Source organism: Channa argus, chromosome 20 (genome assembly GCF_033026475.1).
Source record: "Channa argus isolate prfri chromosome 20, Channa argus male v1.0, whole genome shotgun sequence".
In the NCBI taxonomy this organism is placed as follows: Eukaryota; Metazoa; Chordata; class Actinopteri; order Anabantiformes; family Channidae; genus Channa; species Channa argus.
Genome location: NC_090216.1, coordinates 10,025,795 through 10,044,172, shown reverse-complemented (window position 1 = coordinate 10,044,172; position 18,378 = coordinate 10,025,795). Strand labels below are relative to the sequence as shown.

General features: G+C 38.0%; 1 protein-coding gene across 12 annotated transcripts in view; it reads right to left on the bottom strand.

Annotated features, from left to right (window-relative positions):
• Positions 1-18,035, bottom strand: part of plce1 (phospholipase C, epsilon 1) — an 82,000-nt gene extending 63,965 nt beyond the window's left edge. For 11 of the 12 annotated variants that reach the window (XM_067487629.1, XM_067487633.1, XM_067487635.1 and 8 more), the window contains exons 1-4: positions 17,883-18,035; positions 5,959-7,309; positions 5,347-5,766; positions 4,966-5,169 (exon numbers count right to left, since the gene is read on the bottom strand). In XM_067487629.1, the coding sequence (XP_067343730.1) occupies positions 4,966-5,169; positions 5,347-5,766; positions 5,959-6,507 (1,173 nt within the window). In that variant the 5' untranslated portion in view covers positions 6,508-7,309; positions 17,883-18,035. Of the gene's footprint in view, positions 1-4,965; positions 5,170-5,346; positions 5,767-5,958; positions 7,310-9,321; positions 9,491-17,882 lie in introns of those variants that run through there. The other variant, XM_067487630.1, reaches the window with a different exon arrangement.
• Positions 18,036-18,378: the final 343 nt, after the last annotated feature.

Genomic DNA, 18,378 nt, shown 5'->3' with positions numbered 1-18,378 from the left:
TCATTGTGGGGATGGTGTGTTCAGGGTGATGTGAAGTGTTAGATTATTTAACATTTTCCATTTAGGCCCAAAAGTTCAATTTTGCTCTCATCTAACCAGAGCACCTCATTCCATGTTTGCTGAGTCCCTCATATGGGTTGTCACAAACGACTTCTTATTGCTTTCAACAACAACTTTCTTCTTGCCACTATTCCATAAATGCCAGATTTTTGGAGAGCACGACTAACAGCTATACTGCGGACAGATTCTCACAACTGAGCTGTGCATCTCTGCAGCTCCTCCAGAGTTACCATGGGCTTCTTAGCTGCTTCTCTGATTAATGCTCTCCTTGACTGGCCTGTGAGTTTAGGTGGACGGCCATGTCTTGGTAGGTTTGCATTTGTGCCACACTCTTTCCATTTTCAGATGATGGATTGTACATTTCTCCGTGAGATGTTCAAAGCTTGGGATTTTTTTTTAAATAACCTAACCCTGATTTAAACTTCTCCACAACTTTATCACTGACTTGTCTGGTGTGTTCCTTGGACTTCATGATGCTGTTTGAGCACTAATGTTTTCTAAAATACCTCTGAAGGCTTCACAGAACAGCTGTATTTATACTTTGATTAAATTACACACAGGTTGACTCCATTTACTAATTAAGTGACTTTTGAAGGCAATTGGTTCCACTGGATTTAAGTTAGGGGCATCAGAGTATATGTGGCTGATTACAAATGCAAACCACACTTTTTAGTCTTTTAGCAAGACACTGTAGGTGTGTCATTGTCAAAGTTTACAGTCAAAAATGACTTTACGAATAAAATACAGAGGCTTAACAACAAGGTCCAAACCACTGGTAACACCTAAGAACAGAAAAGCCAGATTAGACAAAGCATACCACATAATCTGTCAAACATGGTGGGGGAAGTGTTATGGCTGCCAATAGAACCGGATCACTGGTGTTTAGTGATAACCTGACTGCTGATAATATTAGGAGGATGAATTCTGAAGCATATAGCACTATATTCTATGTTAGAATTTGCCCACATGCTGCAAAACTGATAGGACACCACTTCATATTGCTAACAAATAATGACCCAAAACATAAAACAAAAGCTAGAGTTTCTCAAGGCAAAGAAATGGGATATTCTTCACAGGTCAAGTCAGTCCCCCGATCTCTACCCAATAGAGTAGTTTTTCACAGATGCTGAAGGCTGCTGCAGTAAAGGCCTGGCAAAGTGTCTAAAGTGTTAAAACATAGCATTTGGTCATGTCCATAGGTTCAAGACATCAGGCAATCATTGACTATAAATAGTTTTCATCCTACTAAGTACTAAAGGCAATCCTTATGTTTATAATATTATTTATTTATTTTTATTTTGCATTATTTTTGTGGCACCAAAAGTGTGCCTGTGTGAAATGTACTGTAATTCCTGAATGGTTAATGCCACGCTTTTGTCAAACCCCTGGAATTTAAAGCTGAAACTATTGTCTTTGCTTACATCTTGAGTGTTTAATTTTCAATTCAAATGCTGGTGTGCAGAGGCCAAATACAAAAAGATAAAAAATAAAAATAACATTGTTCCAAAATTTATCAACCTGTATTTCCTGCTTTCATAGGTGTAATTTAATGTAATTCACATTTAAAAACACTTGTGTCTTCACAGTCAAACCCAGCATATACCTATAAAAGTAACACTGTGACAAGAAATATTAACTTTCATCTCTCTCCCTCTATCAAGCTACCCAGACAGAATATTTGAAAATGTATACAGTCACTGTTGACTGAATGGTGCTTTTTATTTTGAGAACCACTGGAAAAAAACAAAAAAAAAACACACAGTCATACAAGAGGTCACAGTCATGAAAGATGATGCATGTAGTGGTATAAGAAAAAGCTCATTTAAAAGTCTCACTGCAATTAATAAGTAGCCATATATAAATAAAGGAAATTACAGTGTATTATCAACAAAAAGTTAGAAGATTGTTTTTTAATACTTATTCAGGCTGCTCTGTATGGAAAGAAGGGTTTGACCTTTGTCTATAATAATTTGATATAGTCATTCACAGATGGAGGCTGCCATGTGGTTATGCAATTTCCTTTTTCAGTTTTTGACCAGCTCCAGTTAGGTTTAAGATGCTTTGGTCAGGAAAGCAGTGGCAGAACATTTTGATACAGTTTAGAATTAGCGACATTCTGGCTATAAGTCTACTAATGATGGAATTGATGGAAACAGGAAGGACAACTACTTGCATGTTCTGTAATAGGAAGAAAATGTATTTTCAACCATCTTTTTCTAAGCTGTACTCCCATTCACCCAGTGCATGTGTAAAAATGTATGTGTACCACTTTCTGTGTGCACGGTGACTCACCACTTGGACTAACACCACTTTGAGTTAAATGAAAGAACTCAACAGGGCTCTAATTGGCAGACTCCACAAAGGCAAACAATAAAATGCCTCTGATTACAGACTGTTTGATCTCTATGCAATGTTTGCAATATATATGCACTGTTAAATCTATCACTGGTAAATTGCACAACGTAATGAAACACTTCCCTCTTTTGTGTTAAACCCCAATGCTTCATTAAAAACATTCTCAATACACTGACGTGCATAGAGAAGAAAATGCATTTTAATAGCTAAGCCCAGATCAGAATGAGTTATTAGTACAAACATAATAAGCACCTACATCTTAGTGAAAAACACATTCAATAATGGGTGCAGCACAGTACTCAGATGTCCAGCTAAAAATGATCTCATTAACAGAGTCCCAGAAGAGACGAAGAGGAAAGTACTATAAATGAGAGAAAACAAAAGATCTACTATTGCATTTCCTCACAAATGTTTTGGCCTTCTGTCATTTTGCCTTACCCTGAAACATTTGCACTTATGTTGTGTAACATTTCTTGTAATTTTATCCAGAGAGATTAGGGTACATGTTTTGTGGTTGCTGCTAGCTTAAGCAAAATATTGGACATGATAATGCCTAGGTTATCTCTGAGTGTGTGTGTGTCTATCTCTATATCTATATCGATATATGTATCTATATATCTATCTATCTATATATATCTCCCATTGAAGCAACAGCACTCTGTGTGGCTGTTGCCCTGCTCCAATCCCTTCTTGATACACAATCCTGTGTTCTTTGGCTCACTTCATTAGTTTTAACAACACACACAAGGGGCCACAGGATACCTCCAGGAAACTCCTTAACACGACTACTGCAGAGTCAGACTTACATGTCACATATAGGAGGCTTATTTACTGTGTGTGAGTGTGTGTGTATGTGTGTGAGTGTGTGTGAGAGAAACTTGTTTGAGCCAACATGACATACACATAAAAGAAACAAATTTCACTGCATATATCAAAATGTATTCATTAATGTTGCAAGTATTGTGGGTAATCACTTGTGTTTGTGTGCCCAATGTGTCATGCACAATATTGCAATGACTACCTATCCATATTGACCAGATTGTGTGCATGAAAAAGTTATCTTTTCAGTATAAAACAATACATGTAAAGAAAATGGTTTACTAGCTGTTCTTATTGTATTGCATCTTTTCTAATACAATAGAAATGTACATTCTCAGTAATAGAGGGAAAGTTTTTATTTAGGATAGTATGACTCTTTTGTTTGTAATGGGATGTGTTTTGACTTTGTTGGGTTTTTTTTTATGATCCTGATGATAATTCGGCTATTAATCACTACTGCTCAGTGTTTTCATACTTTCTGTGGTGACCCCTTACAGGAGCAGCTCAGATGTTGTTTTGAAAAGAAAAGTTCTGGCAACTCCCCTCATTTTGAATAGGCTCATTATTAAAGCAGCTCTGCCTGGACTTGTATTTCTACAACCACAAAGGACTCATAAAAACACTTTGGAAAAGTCAGAAACCACACTGCAGCACGCACATGAGTATAAGTGTGTGTACTCATGTGGTTTATAAGCCCCTTCCAAACATGAGAAACTTTAGACAGTACCTGAGTCTGTTGTGACTATGCATGAAACTATAGTTAAAAAGCGTGACTTATCTCAAATAATCTATTGATTTTAAAGTATTGTAATATCATCTGACTTAGGGCTGCAAACATTTCTCAAGTTGAACCTCTCCTGTGAGAAATTTTCATGACTCTTTCACTTTGCCTCACTTAGAAACTGGATAATAATGCTGCAGTGTCCTGGGTCTCGCTCTGTCTAAATCAATTTCTTTCTCTACAGTACATCCTCCAACTTTCTCAAACTTTTGCCCTTTCTCTTATTTACCCTCTCTCCAATATCCATGGCTGTAACTTCAATGCAGATGCCAACTCTACTCAGTCCACACACACACACACCTCAGTCATTCAGTCTGTCAGGAATATGGCGAGCAGAACTAACAGAGAATAAATCATTTTTCTGCAGCAGGGGCCTACCCTGAACAAAGAGCCTGTGTGTCTATGTTATTGCCGTGTGTATGCCCGGTGTGCATTTTGATCAATTAACATATTTTTTGAACACATTATTCATGCGTAACAAACATTTCAACACAAACAGAAGAAAGCAACAGCCAAGAACAAATTTTCTCCAATAAACCAAGAATCTATCAACTCATAAATGAAATAATTCTCATGCCACTTCAGCTATTAGCGCACAATATGTATTGCACTTTTTGTGGTGTAAACAAAGCAAAACCCATGTAAACCCCAACACCATTTAACTTTTAGAAAAAAATTTTAAGCATTTCAGGCAAACCTGTAGTGATACGATGATGGGAACAAAGATTGAAAACAGTATTTCCCACTAAAATATATTTCCTAGACTTATTCTAAATTCAACTAGCTTAGGGTGTTTACAGAAGATGTTTTCATTTATTCTCATTCATACTGCAGATGTACTTGAAAAAGTTTTGGAGATCCACTTGTAGAGTTCTCTGTTCAGAGAATCCAGAGTTCTCTGGGTGTGGATTATTTGAGACAATGTGTTTTCATTCTGCCTCTTCTCTTACCTGCTGCAGCTTAACCCCAACAAAACGCAGCATCCCATTGCAGACTCTGAATTGTTCCTCGTGCATTAAGATTGATGACATATCCTTCCTGCTGGGTTGCCATATCGTGTGATTTATAACCACCTCCCAGACCTCTTCTGAGATGTGTCCTGATGGCAGCGTCCTAACAATCGCTTTGGTTCCAGTACACACTGACTTGGTCACCTTAAGGTAAGGAGGAAAATAATTCTGCATTTTTTTGTTGTTGTTTTGAAACGTTTTATGAAAACTGCCGGGAGTGTTTTTAAAAAAGCAAATATTGGACAGAATATCAACTTACCACACTGTTCAACACACATATTGTACTAAAACTCTTTGTCAAGAAGTGCTGCATGTACATACCTTTTGATTATTCTTAAAGAAGCGCCGCACCAGGACAGTGGAACGCTCTTTACGAATCCGAACAAACTCTGTGTCAACTCTGTTGTCCAATAAATAATCTTCACCCACGTCATCACTGCCACTGTGTCCGCTGCAGTTCCTACTCACTGCTGAGGGCGACCTCTTATCATGTCCCAGGGTTGTTGTCATGGTGTCCAGAGATGACCGTTGTAGAAATAGTTTCTCCAGTGAGCATTTGTTAACCCTGGGCCTTCTGTTGAGCCTCTCCAAACTCGAATAGCCATCTTTGAGATGATGCCGCTGACCATGTGGATTTTGGTGTTGCTGGCGAGAGGTGGAAAGGGGGGACCCACAGGGAGATGACACCGAAGAGCTTGGTTCACTGGATGAACTGCACCGCGATGAGAGGTGGGGTGACAACTAGAAAGGGAAACCACAACAATGTTTGCTACATAGCTACTATAAATTAGCAGTTCTTTGAATGGGGTGTTTGATAGGAAAAAGGATAAAATTTAAAGTGTAAACATTATGACATTTACTCATCTGGAGACGATAAACAAGAGTTGTACGACATATAAAGACACATAACACAGCCTCAATGCTCTTTATTACCTTTTGGAAAGGCAGCACAGGCACAGGCAAGCTGCTGCGGCGGATGTGTTGCTGGTTGGTCTGGGAGGTGCTACAGCTCAAACTGGGATTGTGAACAAGGCTGGAGTCTGGGCTTGGATTGGATCTGGGGCTAGACAGGTAACAGGAACAGTGGGTGCTGCCAACTGTACTTCTGCCCGCATCTACACCCTTACCAGGGGTGTCCAGCTGGCACAGAGATTCCTCTGAACTCTTCACAGGTTTTGGCATCATTGTGATTCTGTCATTTCTCTTGCCAGCTGACGGATAAAATTTCTCTCCAGTACACAAGGGTTTTGAGCTGTAATGCAAACACCTATATTCCTCATCCAAAATTGTCTCTTTCCAACTCTCCCGTGACAACTTCCTATAGAAGAGAAGGGAGGGGCTACTCAGCTGTTTCGAGTGCCACAACTGGTCAGAGTATTGCTGTACTTCCTGGTTGTCATTTATGTTTCGAGCTTCCCCGCAGGGTCTGCTACCATTAAGCTGAGGTGAAGGGACCCGAGTTGGATTTTCTTCAGTTGCCATTGGGTCTCCCTGAAAATTTATTCTTATTCTTGTTGCAGCTTTGAATATTTTATAATATTTAAAGTGTAAACGTCTAACTTTTAGAACTTTTCATTTAGATGAATAAGACTCTAAATGTCACACATTGGAGAAGCATGGTCTTCCATTTCAATTAGTGGCTCCAACAGAACCAGAAAAGGAAATTTAATTTATACAGGAAATGAAATGTGAAAACTTCAAAGCCCATATATTGTATAAGGTGGTCCAGATGATATTAGTGATTTCTGCTTTCTCTGAATAGAGTGCAAGCTCATTTCCCTTCCACATAAATCAGAAAAATATATGTTACCATTTTTTGTGAGTGAGAACACACTTTTGTTTTTGCTTTATTTGTGCTAATAGGCTGACTAATTTTTCATAATTCCAGGGATGCTTCAATCCTTCCATTATCATACGTCAACAACAAATCTCTTTTTCAAACTTCATGTTGTTTTCTTACTTGATCAAGATTGACTTCACTTGCCATGTTCTATCTGGGCCTTAGCTTGGGAAAATTAGAACTTCAGCTTTCACTGAACTCTTCATGGACTAAGACATCGCATCCATAGAGAGTGCACTGTGTCTTTGTATCTGTTATGGAAACTCAAGCTTCTGCAGCTGTAAAAACCACTTGATAGAGAACCCACAGAGGTGACCCTAGAGGACTTTGGAATTTCCTTGATAGGACAGTTCACAGTCACAGCTTACATATGTGTGTTCCTGTGTGCCCTAGGTCTGATTGGTCCAGACATGTATCTGTGGCACAGATTTCCACTTGCAGGCCCTGAGAGAGAGAGAAAAAAAGATGGGCAGACAGAAAACAGAAAAAACAGTTAATATTTCTTCTGTTAATGACAAATTTATAGATAGAGTAAATAGAGTTAATTTTACTGACAATAAATTCAATTTTTTAACTTCAGGCTGTTAAACCCGATTCATGAGGATAGGGTAAGAAAGTTCTAGGTAGGCTAGAAGGTTCTAAGTAGCAAAAATACAAAAAGAGGAATGGAGAAAAAAAAACATTTTTACTGTGCTTTCTTTTTTCATCATATCAGCTTTCTTATCTATAAGTATTCATTAAAATCACTTTATGGAGCGGGAGCTATTGTGAGTCAAACAATTGAAACAAGAAATTCTTAAGTTGAGTGGAAAGGAAAGACAGATGAAAGGAACCATTTTATACCAAACAAAATTCCAACTTCAGTAATCACTTCACTAAAAACTAAAACCTGTGATAACCCATTTCCATACACAAGAAGTGGGGACCATCTCAGATCATTGTGGGGTTTTCGCCCCAACCATGACACTCTCTATTCAACTCTTTTGAATTTTTGCCATAAATCCCGGCTACATGTCTGGCTTCTCTGTTGGGTTTGCTCCCAGTAGGATGAGCTGAAGCATGCAGTCAGCACTACAACCACGACCAGTCTGAACTTTGTTGCCTGACATTTCTTCCCCCACCCCGTCCTCTCTTTGCCATCTTTTATTAAAGGAATATAATTCCATTCAAAAAAATCTAAAAAGATATATTAAAACAACACTTGTTTCCATAAAATATAAGCAATTATTACTCACATCACTGTTGTATGTGGTAGAACTCATTGTGAGTTAGTTTACAATGTTAGTAAATATACAAACATTAATACTTCCCTAAATGTTTCTCCTCAATAACCTTTTTTTCACATTTTTTCTCTTCAATATTCATCTATAATCCTCATCAGCTGATTTTATTTCATTTACTTTGTCTAGTATGTAAACATCACGCAAAGGCTGTAAAATAAATCAGAGCTGGGTAGAGATTTGCTATAACCCCTGCTAGTGTAAAATACATCCATTACACACACACACACACACCCACAAACATGGATGCATACTAATTGTGTGGTTCTGTTATCACCATGGTGGCTAGCAAGTTGTAAATCCAAAAACCTTATAATTAGAATGACTACAGGCCTTAAATTGCTGCCAAATTGTGTAGGCAATTGGAATGGGGTATCAACTCAGAGAGGAAGGACCAGTAAGTGTGTGCGTGCAGAGGTGAAGATGAGTCTAAAATTTGTGGTAAACTCTTAGAGGATCTATTATAAATACACACAGGCAGAACTTCAGACTAAGAGATAAAACCACATACAACTGCTTAATTCATTAGATGTTTAGAGATGGGCAGCACAGCGATGAAGTGGTTAGCACAGCCGCCTTACACCTACATGGTTGCAGGTTTGCATATCTGACTGGCCTCAGCCTTTTTGTGTGTAGTTTGTATGTTTAGTGTACCCTGCCTCTCCCCCAATGACAGCTGAGATATGCTCCAGCCCCCCCAGCGACCCTAAGCTGTCACAGATAATGGATGAATGGATGGATGTTTGGAGATAGCACTGCTTGATTTATGCACATTTTATGTTTATTCCCAGAACATCTTTCCACATATTTACAATGGCATTATAAATCAACAGAACACAGTAAAACACCACAAGCGGATAATACATACACAAAATACTTGCACTTATTGCTAGATATTTTTCTACTGTTATTAAGGAAGTTAGTTGTTAAAAACCTGTATGTAATAAATAGAAGATATGCCAAGGTTCAGAATTTCATAGGAACTAATGAATATAATCAATGCAACCCAGCTAACAAATGACCTCCAAACCACAACAGTATCACACTTCTTAAAACTGGTATTAATATTTCCAATAGCAAAACAATGACTTAAGACTTAAACATTAAGTAGCAATATATTTCATGGTAAATAATGGATTTCAATATATCAGTTGCACAATATACTTCTAGACTCACATTGCAACACCCAGGAGCGGCATAGCTTGGACTACATTGCTGATTATGAGAAAACACCTTCAGACCTTTGACCCTCTGCCAAGTTGAAGAACTTCACTCATAAGCCTGCAACCAGAATCTACATTTCTGTGATAATCCACATCAAGCCAGTTTGGAGAAGCCTGTGTCATTGTCAGCACATTATCTTGTAAGTTTTTTGTGTATTGCATTTGGTAATGCCCACCCTGACCCAACAGGAAGATTCTCACCTGCGCGTCACAGTCAACTAACAGGTCCAACCACATATATCACAAGTTGGCAAAGAATGTCCTACATGTCACAGTGTTTCTTCTGTCTAACCACTTTCCATACCAACTGAAATGACAAAACTTTCCTGACAGTAAATAGAAAAATAAGCTTTTTATACTTAAAATAAGGATACCTATTATAAATGAGCAATAACTCCACCTTTCTTTGAGCTTGTGTGTACATGCCTATATTTCCAATTGCTTAAAATCCCAAATCAAGTTTGGTGTGTATAATTTGTTGAGCAGCACCTGCCATTGGCCTGGGGTGTAGTTTACAAAGTTCACTTAGCAACTGTAGCAAAGGCACAAGCAAGTCACAGCAACTGAGGAAAGTAATAGGATACAAAATACCTTTTGCTCCTGCAAATGTTGCAGTGTAATGTTGTTGGTGTTGTATGTTCTCTGACACATCAAAGTTTATGTTATGTACACTAACTAGCATATGACATATGTAAGGACATGAACCTGTCCAATTATGAGTGAGAAGGGGTGATACTAGCACAACATTTTGGTCACTGGGTGCAAAAAGTTGTACACTGCAGCTTTAAATCCTGAAGCCCTGTGTCCAGAAATATGATAGACGGCTGTGCTTGTCATCTAGCAAAGTTGAAACCACTCTGACATTAGCAACAGCATAACATTTTCCAATTGCAGCTTCTTAAAATGGAAGCACGTAAAGTTTAAGAAAGTGCGACCAGGTGTTTATTTAGCGTTTATCAGGACTATATTCTGTATTCTTATAATTTACAGAATTATCCAGTAAAATGGCAATTATACACACTTCTCAGTACCATGATAACATAACTCTAAACATAAAAAATAACCCTAGACACTCAACACTACCTCAGTGATCCTAACCAGGAAAACAAATGGCTTTCAAGATAAATCTAAGCCTTAGGCCAAAAACAGATAAACAGATAGACACATACACACAGACACAGACACACACACACACAAAACTAGGTCACACAGAGTGACAAGTGCATTGACCAAGAAAACATTCACTTCTACTTCACTTGTTGTATTATATACAATATTGTCCAACACAAGGCACTCTTGCCACCATGCTCTCTTTCATAGAAAATTGTTTAAATTATGAATCCAAAATATATAGATCAAATTTTCTGACAGTACTTACATTTAATCATGATGCACGAGTTATTAAAAATTAAAAAAAATTAAATATTAAAAAAGCTAATCTAATGCTCAACGTTTTTCACTATTTGAATATCTTGCTGTCAACTGAGTAAGACACAAGGAATAGTAAATGTGTGTCTGTGTGTAAAAGACAGAATGACTGCCCTGCCTCCTCCAGTCAGTCCGCAAGTTTGGCAGCCAATCGGTTTTTTGAAATTGGTGGACAGTTTGCTGGCATAAATGTATCACATTGATAGTCATTTGACAGTTAGAGTACAAAACAAAGTACTGCAGTGATACACATCTTAGCGATTTGCTTTTAATGATGTATTTGTTAATGAATCCTGTCCTAAATAGCATACTTTAAACTATCCTAGGTTGGTATATTGTGTAAGGAATAAAAGTATTTTTTTGGATGAGTGACAATCATTTATCAATATTAATAGGAAAATTCATAATTTTAGGAATTATACTTGATACTCCCAGAAGCTGGTTAGCATAGTTTAGCTTAAAGACAGCAAACAGCTTACCTAAATCTCCCCAAAGATACAGGTGTTAGTGACATTGCCAGGTAACCAGCAGCAACTTAAACTATTATGTAGGCTTTTGATTTTATTAGATGATCCCATACAAGCTGGTTTAAAGTGGGGCGGTTTATTTCAAACAGCTGGTATGATGAAAACAAAAGAAAGTATAGCTTTGGGTTGAATTGAGGTGATCTCGGAGACCCTGTTTTGCTGTCCAAGTACAAAACTCCATCTCTGCAGTATTACTATTATTTGAATTTCTTATTCTCCATCTCCACCTGGAAAGCCAACAGTGATGAACTTACTCCACTGTTACACCATACCAGAGATATGATTGGTGCAGTATGGAGCATACATAACTTCTGTAGAGGAATTTTGCATCACAGCAGGATGAGGAGAAAGGCAGAATGGCATTAGTGTGCTTTTCTGTTTTCAGGTTGTTACCCGATTAACCTTACTGAAAACAGAAACAGTCTTGAACATTGTTTTTCTGTCTTTCACCTGAAACCTTGTCAAACCTGCTGTTCTGAAACAAGCTGCTGAAATCTGAACTGTGCAACAGCATTATCAACGTAAACTAACACAAAATAATACAGCTTTGATATATGTTTGAAAACTAACATAATAAATTAACAGAAAATAAAAAATTAAACAAAACAAACATGTTAATGATTGTTTAAAGACTAAAGATAAATCAATAAAAATTAAACATTTGTTATTCCTGTTCTGTACGTTGTTCCATTTAGGAAAAGATAATAACTGAATGGCTGTTCTTCACCTCGACTGTGGGGTGTTCTGTGTACCTCTGACCTACAAACTCTGCTAAAAGCTAGGTGGCAACATAGTGCACCAGGATCTAAATGCAGAATTTATCAAGTGAAGAAGCGAGCTAATGAAGTCAGGATAAACATGTATGGTTGGACCTTATACTCAGTCCGTGTCAGATTAATTGTTTTAGGTAACAGTAGAAACCATTTTGTTTCAAAACAATAAGTCAAAAACACTAGCTGCTGTAAATTTGTCTAACATTCAACAACAGATCCAACTTTTTCACAAATTGTAACACGCACTGATTAGAGCACAATGGGATTATATAAGCACCTCTGATCGTACTGAAGAAACTGAAATCAGCTTTAAAGTAGTAATGTGTGTGTGTGCACGTGTGTGTCTCATCATAATTTTCCACTTGCAAAAATTATCTACACTGTAATTTATTTTGCACAAGTTACACAATATAATACTAATTTAAAAACATTTACATAGGTAACATATAGTATTTCAATGTGGTACAATGTCACCTATTACATATGTTAACTTCAATGTGGAGTCAGGTTATTATATGTGAAATCTCAGGCAACTCACAGCCACAAAGTGAACACAGGTAAGAATGTAATTACAGAGAGCAGTGAGCATAAATAGGACAAAGAGCAGATAAGACAAAACTGCTAACACGTCAGCCAGAATCACTAAGAAAATTGTAGATCAAGGCAGTTATACCAAGTGATGATTGCATCTACATTTGACACATCCACAAAGTGGGCCAAATTTGACAAGCTGATACCACTTAAATTATGGATTTTAACATCAATTCCCCCTCTGTGTAATAATGCTACTGTTTGCTGGCTAGTCATTTAAAGTGAGTAGCAATTTTTTAATGACTTTCAGTCTCTGGACTCCAGCCCCTGTCCTAAATCATCGTTTATCCCTCTAACAACGGGCCTTCGCCCTCACATAAAAGCCTTTTTCTAATGTTCATTCATGAGGGATTATTTCACAACTCATCCACACAATGACTCACAGCCTAGCATGTGATTCCACATAGGAAAATAAAGCCAAGTTAGAGAGGTAGAAGATTGCAAAGTGATTTGTGGTTAAAATAAAAATAAAAATAAAAAAAAATTCACATTTCAAATGTTATGTCAAGTTTAACCCAATTTTAATACTTAAGAGTCAGAGGACAAAAAGAAGTAAGTAACAGACTTTAAAAGTATTCTAAAACCAGAGCTGGATTCAAACTGAGCTAAAATGCCACTTATCCTCTTGAGCCTCTAAAATACTTCACACTAACATTCAGTATTGTTTCTTTAACATTCCACTAGCATAATAAGCAGGTCAGCCAGAAAAGGACTCCCCTTTTCTGTTGTGTGGCGTTCACAAAGAAACAAGGCATGCTGTTTAAGTACAATAGGGTGACGCACCCACTGGTGACATTCAACTGGAAGAAAACTGTCCTGGAGTGATAACAATTTCAAGCAGATTATCTCTTTAGTTGGAAATACTGTGGTGATGCCACACCAATCACTCTTAGTGCTGTAGAGAAGGTACCAAAAATGTATGTCGTATAGGACACTGATTTGCTTGTTATTAGTGATGCAATGTTGTGGTTTTGAATAAACCAGCATAAATATCTAAAATATTAACTACTGAAAGGCATAACCCCATATAAGCGTATACTCTTTAAGAAAAACAATACCATGAGCATGTCACCTGGATATAGTAGAAATGCTATCCAAATAAACGTGCATCTTTCTGGCTTATTATAAACTCTGTACATTATAAACAGGTATGGAAACTTTTTGAAATACGTTTTTTTAGAAATGTGTTCCTAATTTTATCTTAATGTATAAAGAAGCTGTCAAGGCCTCCAGTGATGTCTGTCTCACTGGGAGCAGTGGAGAGTTATTAACTTCTAAATGTTTTTAACTAGACTCACCCTTCTAACCATTCAGAATTTCAACAATTTCAGCTTGATTACCACATTTTGCAGCATTGTCATTTATTAGAATCTGAAAATGCATATATAAATATACTGTGCAGAGCATGGCAGAGTGTAGCAGACAGTAGAAGACCATAGTGGAGCAAGGAGAAGAGGGGCTGGGTGGAGACAGATTTTTAAGTCTCATGCTAAAACTACATGAGGCTGTGTGTTGTAGCTTTAAGATAGACTGTACACTTAGATAGATAGACATACGCTTAAGTAACCAGGGTAGTCTGAGAAATCAGAAATCTGGTTACGTATGTACATGGCAAAGAAATCTGTGTTCCCTGACTGAAATCGAAGCCAGGTTTCCTTAGTCACCTACCCCGATTTTGGAAGTCAGCTTTCCCGTTTACATGACACTTAAGAAATCAGCTTTCCGGAGAAAGTCGACTGTAACCTGGTAACTTAAGTCCATGTAAAAGCATTAATAGATATACAGTGTTCTGGAATGGTTTTGGAAATCAAAAAGCATACACACGTACTATAGAAAATCCTGCAAAGTTCCATTTAAATCTTCCTTTACTGAGAGCCACTTATAAAAGAACAACTGTGGGTATAGAAGTTTGGATCTGGCTGACGGAAAATGAGACTAAACCCTAATTTAAAAAAAAAAAATAGATGCTGTTTCTGGCCCAGTCAAAAAGCTGCTGATTTGTAATAAAGATATAATATAGCATCCTACCTGAATGAGTAACATTACTGACAGAGTAACAGCCACTATTCGTTGTCGACAACTACATTCAAAATTCAGTATTAGGTTGAAATGCAGTTACACTGTTTAAACATCTGTTAATTATTTACTTTTACGATGAAAACAACTAGCTAGTGCCTTCATTGACGAAAGATATACGACAAACTTTTGAAGTCCTTCTGCAAGCTTCAAGCTTCTTCTAGCAAGAGTTGAAATTGGCAATCCAGCCAGCTGTGGACAGGCAATCACTGCTCAAGTGTGTAGGAGCTGTTGGAAAACTGCTTTCTGTAACACTGAGCTATCAATTTAGGTGATAAAAAACTGAGCTGGATGGAATCTGTATTTTATCCATGACCAAACAAACAGGATTGCACTGACCTTATTAAAAGAAAGGTTTTCTCAGATCAATTGGTTTTAACAGCCAAATTTTGGCCTTCTGGATCACATGTCTTATTTATAAACCAAGATGGCAGTTGGATTATGCAAAGACTCTATGAACACTGACACCCTGCAAATTTCTAACTCTCTGATCCATCAGAACAGATAATGTTTAAGAACTGTAATATATATTTGATTTAATTTTATCAAACCAGCCACCAGGAAGACTCAAAAATGCTGGCTCAACTAAACAGGAATATAAGACTTAGCCAACCTTTTTTACCACTGTGGCAATACTGGTAGTAGTGGTATCAAACAGACTGTGAGCAAGAAATGAAAAAGAAAACAAGGATTTTGGCTGTCAGTAAAAAAAAAGTGAGGGGCTGGGTACACTGGGAACAGTGCTGCAAACAGAACAGTCTTTTCATGCAAGGGACCTGGAGAACATATGGCTTTGATTAGAGGGCAGGGCAGGGAGAGACGCCAGTGGAAAGTGCTTAGAAAGAGAGTGAGAGGCTCTATGTGCAAGTGTGTGAGTACATTTGTTGATGTGTGCATCCACATACACCATAACAGATAGTGATGACCTAAGGGTGGTAGATGAGAATTCTAGTGTATTTGTGTGTACTTGATAGCAAAAGCGAACAGGAGTTGACTCAAAAGAAGGAAACTTGAAAAATAGAATCAAATGACAGCCTGTGTGTGTGTACAGAAAGAGGCTTAAACAAAGGTGTCCCTCGTGTGTATATATGATGGCAAGCCATGTTCATATCACACTTTGAAACTGTACAAACCCTTCACTGGGATTCTGTGGCCATGTGTTAAAAGTTTTCTAACAAACTCCAGTGCTCACAGTAGCTGGACTGTGTAGACTGGCCTTTTTCTCCCTTTGCAGAGCGCATTAAATTGTTACAGATAGACTAAACATTTTTGGAGCACGTGGTGATCGCAAAAACTATGCTACAACCTTTCTGCAATCTAGATTTTATTGAAATATTCAAATGAAGCTTTTAGCTCCAATATTAGTCCTGGTAAAAAATAGTCAATATCAAACAAAGATAAAACACTTTAATATGAAGAACCCCTTATATGAGGAAATTTGTTTTCCCAAAAATTCTTCACCCATTAAGTGGCTTATATAACTGGTAGCCATTGAAGTTTTGATAACTACTAGCAGTGTTGTGACGCGTTTGTGGCCCCCTGCTTTGTTAGTCGTGCACTCCCTACTACTGGACAAACCAATACACATTCCTGCCACAGTGGACAAAAATGCAAATAGCCTACTGTAATTGTACTGCAGCAATCCTGCAGCAAAAAGAAGGGAAGAAGTAGCACGTATGCTGTTTAACATGTGCGTAAATAATGCAGGACGTTAGAAAATTGGTTTAAACGTGTTTGACAGACTTGTATTTTACAAAGAAATACTCAGTTTGCAATATACACAGGAAATCTGCAAATAACTCCTTTAAGTTTAAAACCTAACCAGTGCAGCAGCAGCTTAAAATAAATGTAGCAAAACAATTAATTCTATGATTACATCATGTTCAAATTTATAGGACAGTTATGGCAACAATTAGCACTTTACCAAAGCCAAACACTAGAAAAACTGATGTAATCAAGAGACAGTCTGCAGCTACAGTATTCTATGCCTGCATGTGGGAAGCAACTACTGGGCTTTCAGGACGAGCAGACAAACAAATACAGAGAATAGCAAGTTTGGTAACAAGTCCAACCAGTCTCCTACTACAGCCTGTTCCAGATTTCTTTCTCAAGACATCACCACACCTGCTCCTTCCCACTGATATCCTGAAATATGCCACAATGCTGGAGAACACAATGGCTGGAAGGTAAATAAAAAATAGAAAAAAATGCACAGTGAAAGAAGTTAAAGCTGTTAAATATTGCATAGCAATGATCCAGACCAGATTGAGTCATTCTGTGAGCCAAAACAATAATTTAATATCCTAAGAGAAAATGGTTGGGCCTACCACTTTAGATGAGAAGTTTCCAATTTTTAAAAACTGCATTATCTCTACACTGTCAGTAGACTGTTTTTCCACCTGTGGCTATTTTGCACTGTAAAATATAGTTATGGTATATGGCTAGTAGTGTGCGTCAGATTGATATAAGAACTGTATTTGGCATTTTCCTGCACTTCTGTTAGACTCATTCTGATCTGGATTCGATGAAACTACATCAGGAATCCGCCTTTCACTTCCATGTGGAACGGATTAGAATGCCTTCGCTGCAAAGCGTGCAACGTCACGTGGAAAGGTGTGAAAGGTCATTCCCCGGAGATATCTGGGTGAGTCTGCCTGTGTAAACAGTTAGGCTAACTGACCTGTCAAGCTAAACACACACATATTTAAAGTGAATGATAGCCCTGTCATTTTTTTCTCTCTCTCTCACACACACACACACAATTTGGGCTAAATGAGCGCAAACACTGAACAGCTTTACAACCTGCCTGCAACAAACCTCAGAGCGGGACTTTTACTGGAGGGGATTTTACTTTATTATGCTGGTTGAAAACGAGTCGAGATAACGACAGCACTTCACCTACATTCTTTTACATTCAACTGAAGGGAGAAGCCTTCCACATAAGCTCATTTTGAGTGACTCCGGGGTTCCCCGGCACCACCTGGGGAGCCACTGACGGTGGATAGAGCGACTTTCACACACAAGCCCGCGACCAAAACACTCGTGCAACGCCACTCGTGAAAGTCTATCTAAAAGTGCACCGAGGTGACAGTTTGGTGGCGTGGTGGCACAAGACTTACCGACCGAGGCTGTAAAACCCATTTAGCATCCGTGAAAAGTCCACACGACGCCTAGTTCGGTGCGTGTTCCGTTAAGGTTTCGGGAACGTGCTCCCTGCGCGGTGTCGACAGTTGATGCAGCTCGTGCTGCGGTGGGAAAACCGCTTCGTCGTCCGATGCTTTCAGGGGCGCCTCGGAAGAATGTACAGCAGAGGTCAGCGACAAAGTTCAACTATGGGCTTTTTTTTTAGCACTTGTTCCTCAGGGGGTCAACGTTTTATAGGCGTGGAGGAAACACAGCCCTTTCTTTTTTCCTTTTCTTTTATTTCGTTTGAATGATTTATGAAACTGTTTTTAGGATTGTATCTGAAGGCTGATCTATTTTTCCTATAAATAACCATATGTGTGAATGTTCATAGACTATGTGTTTCAAAAAAAGATTTTTTTTATATCAATCCATAAACAGTAAGAACCTTAGTCCTAGTTTAACCTTACTTACAGGCCATTTAATTTACAT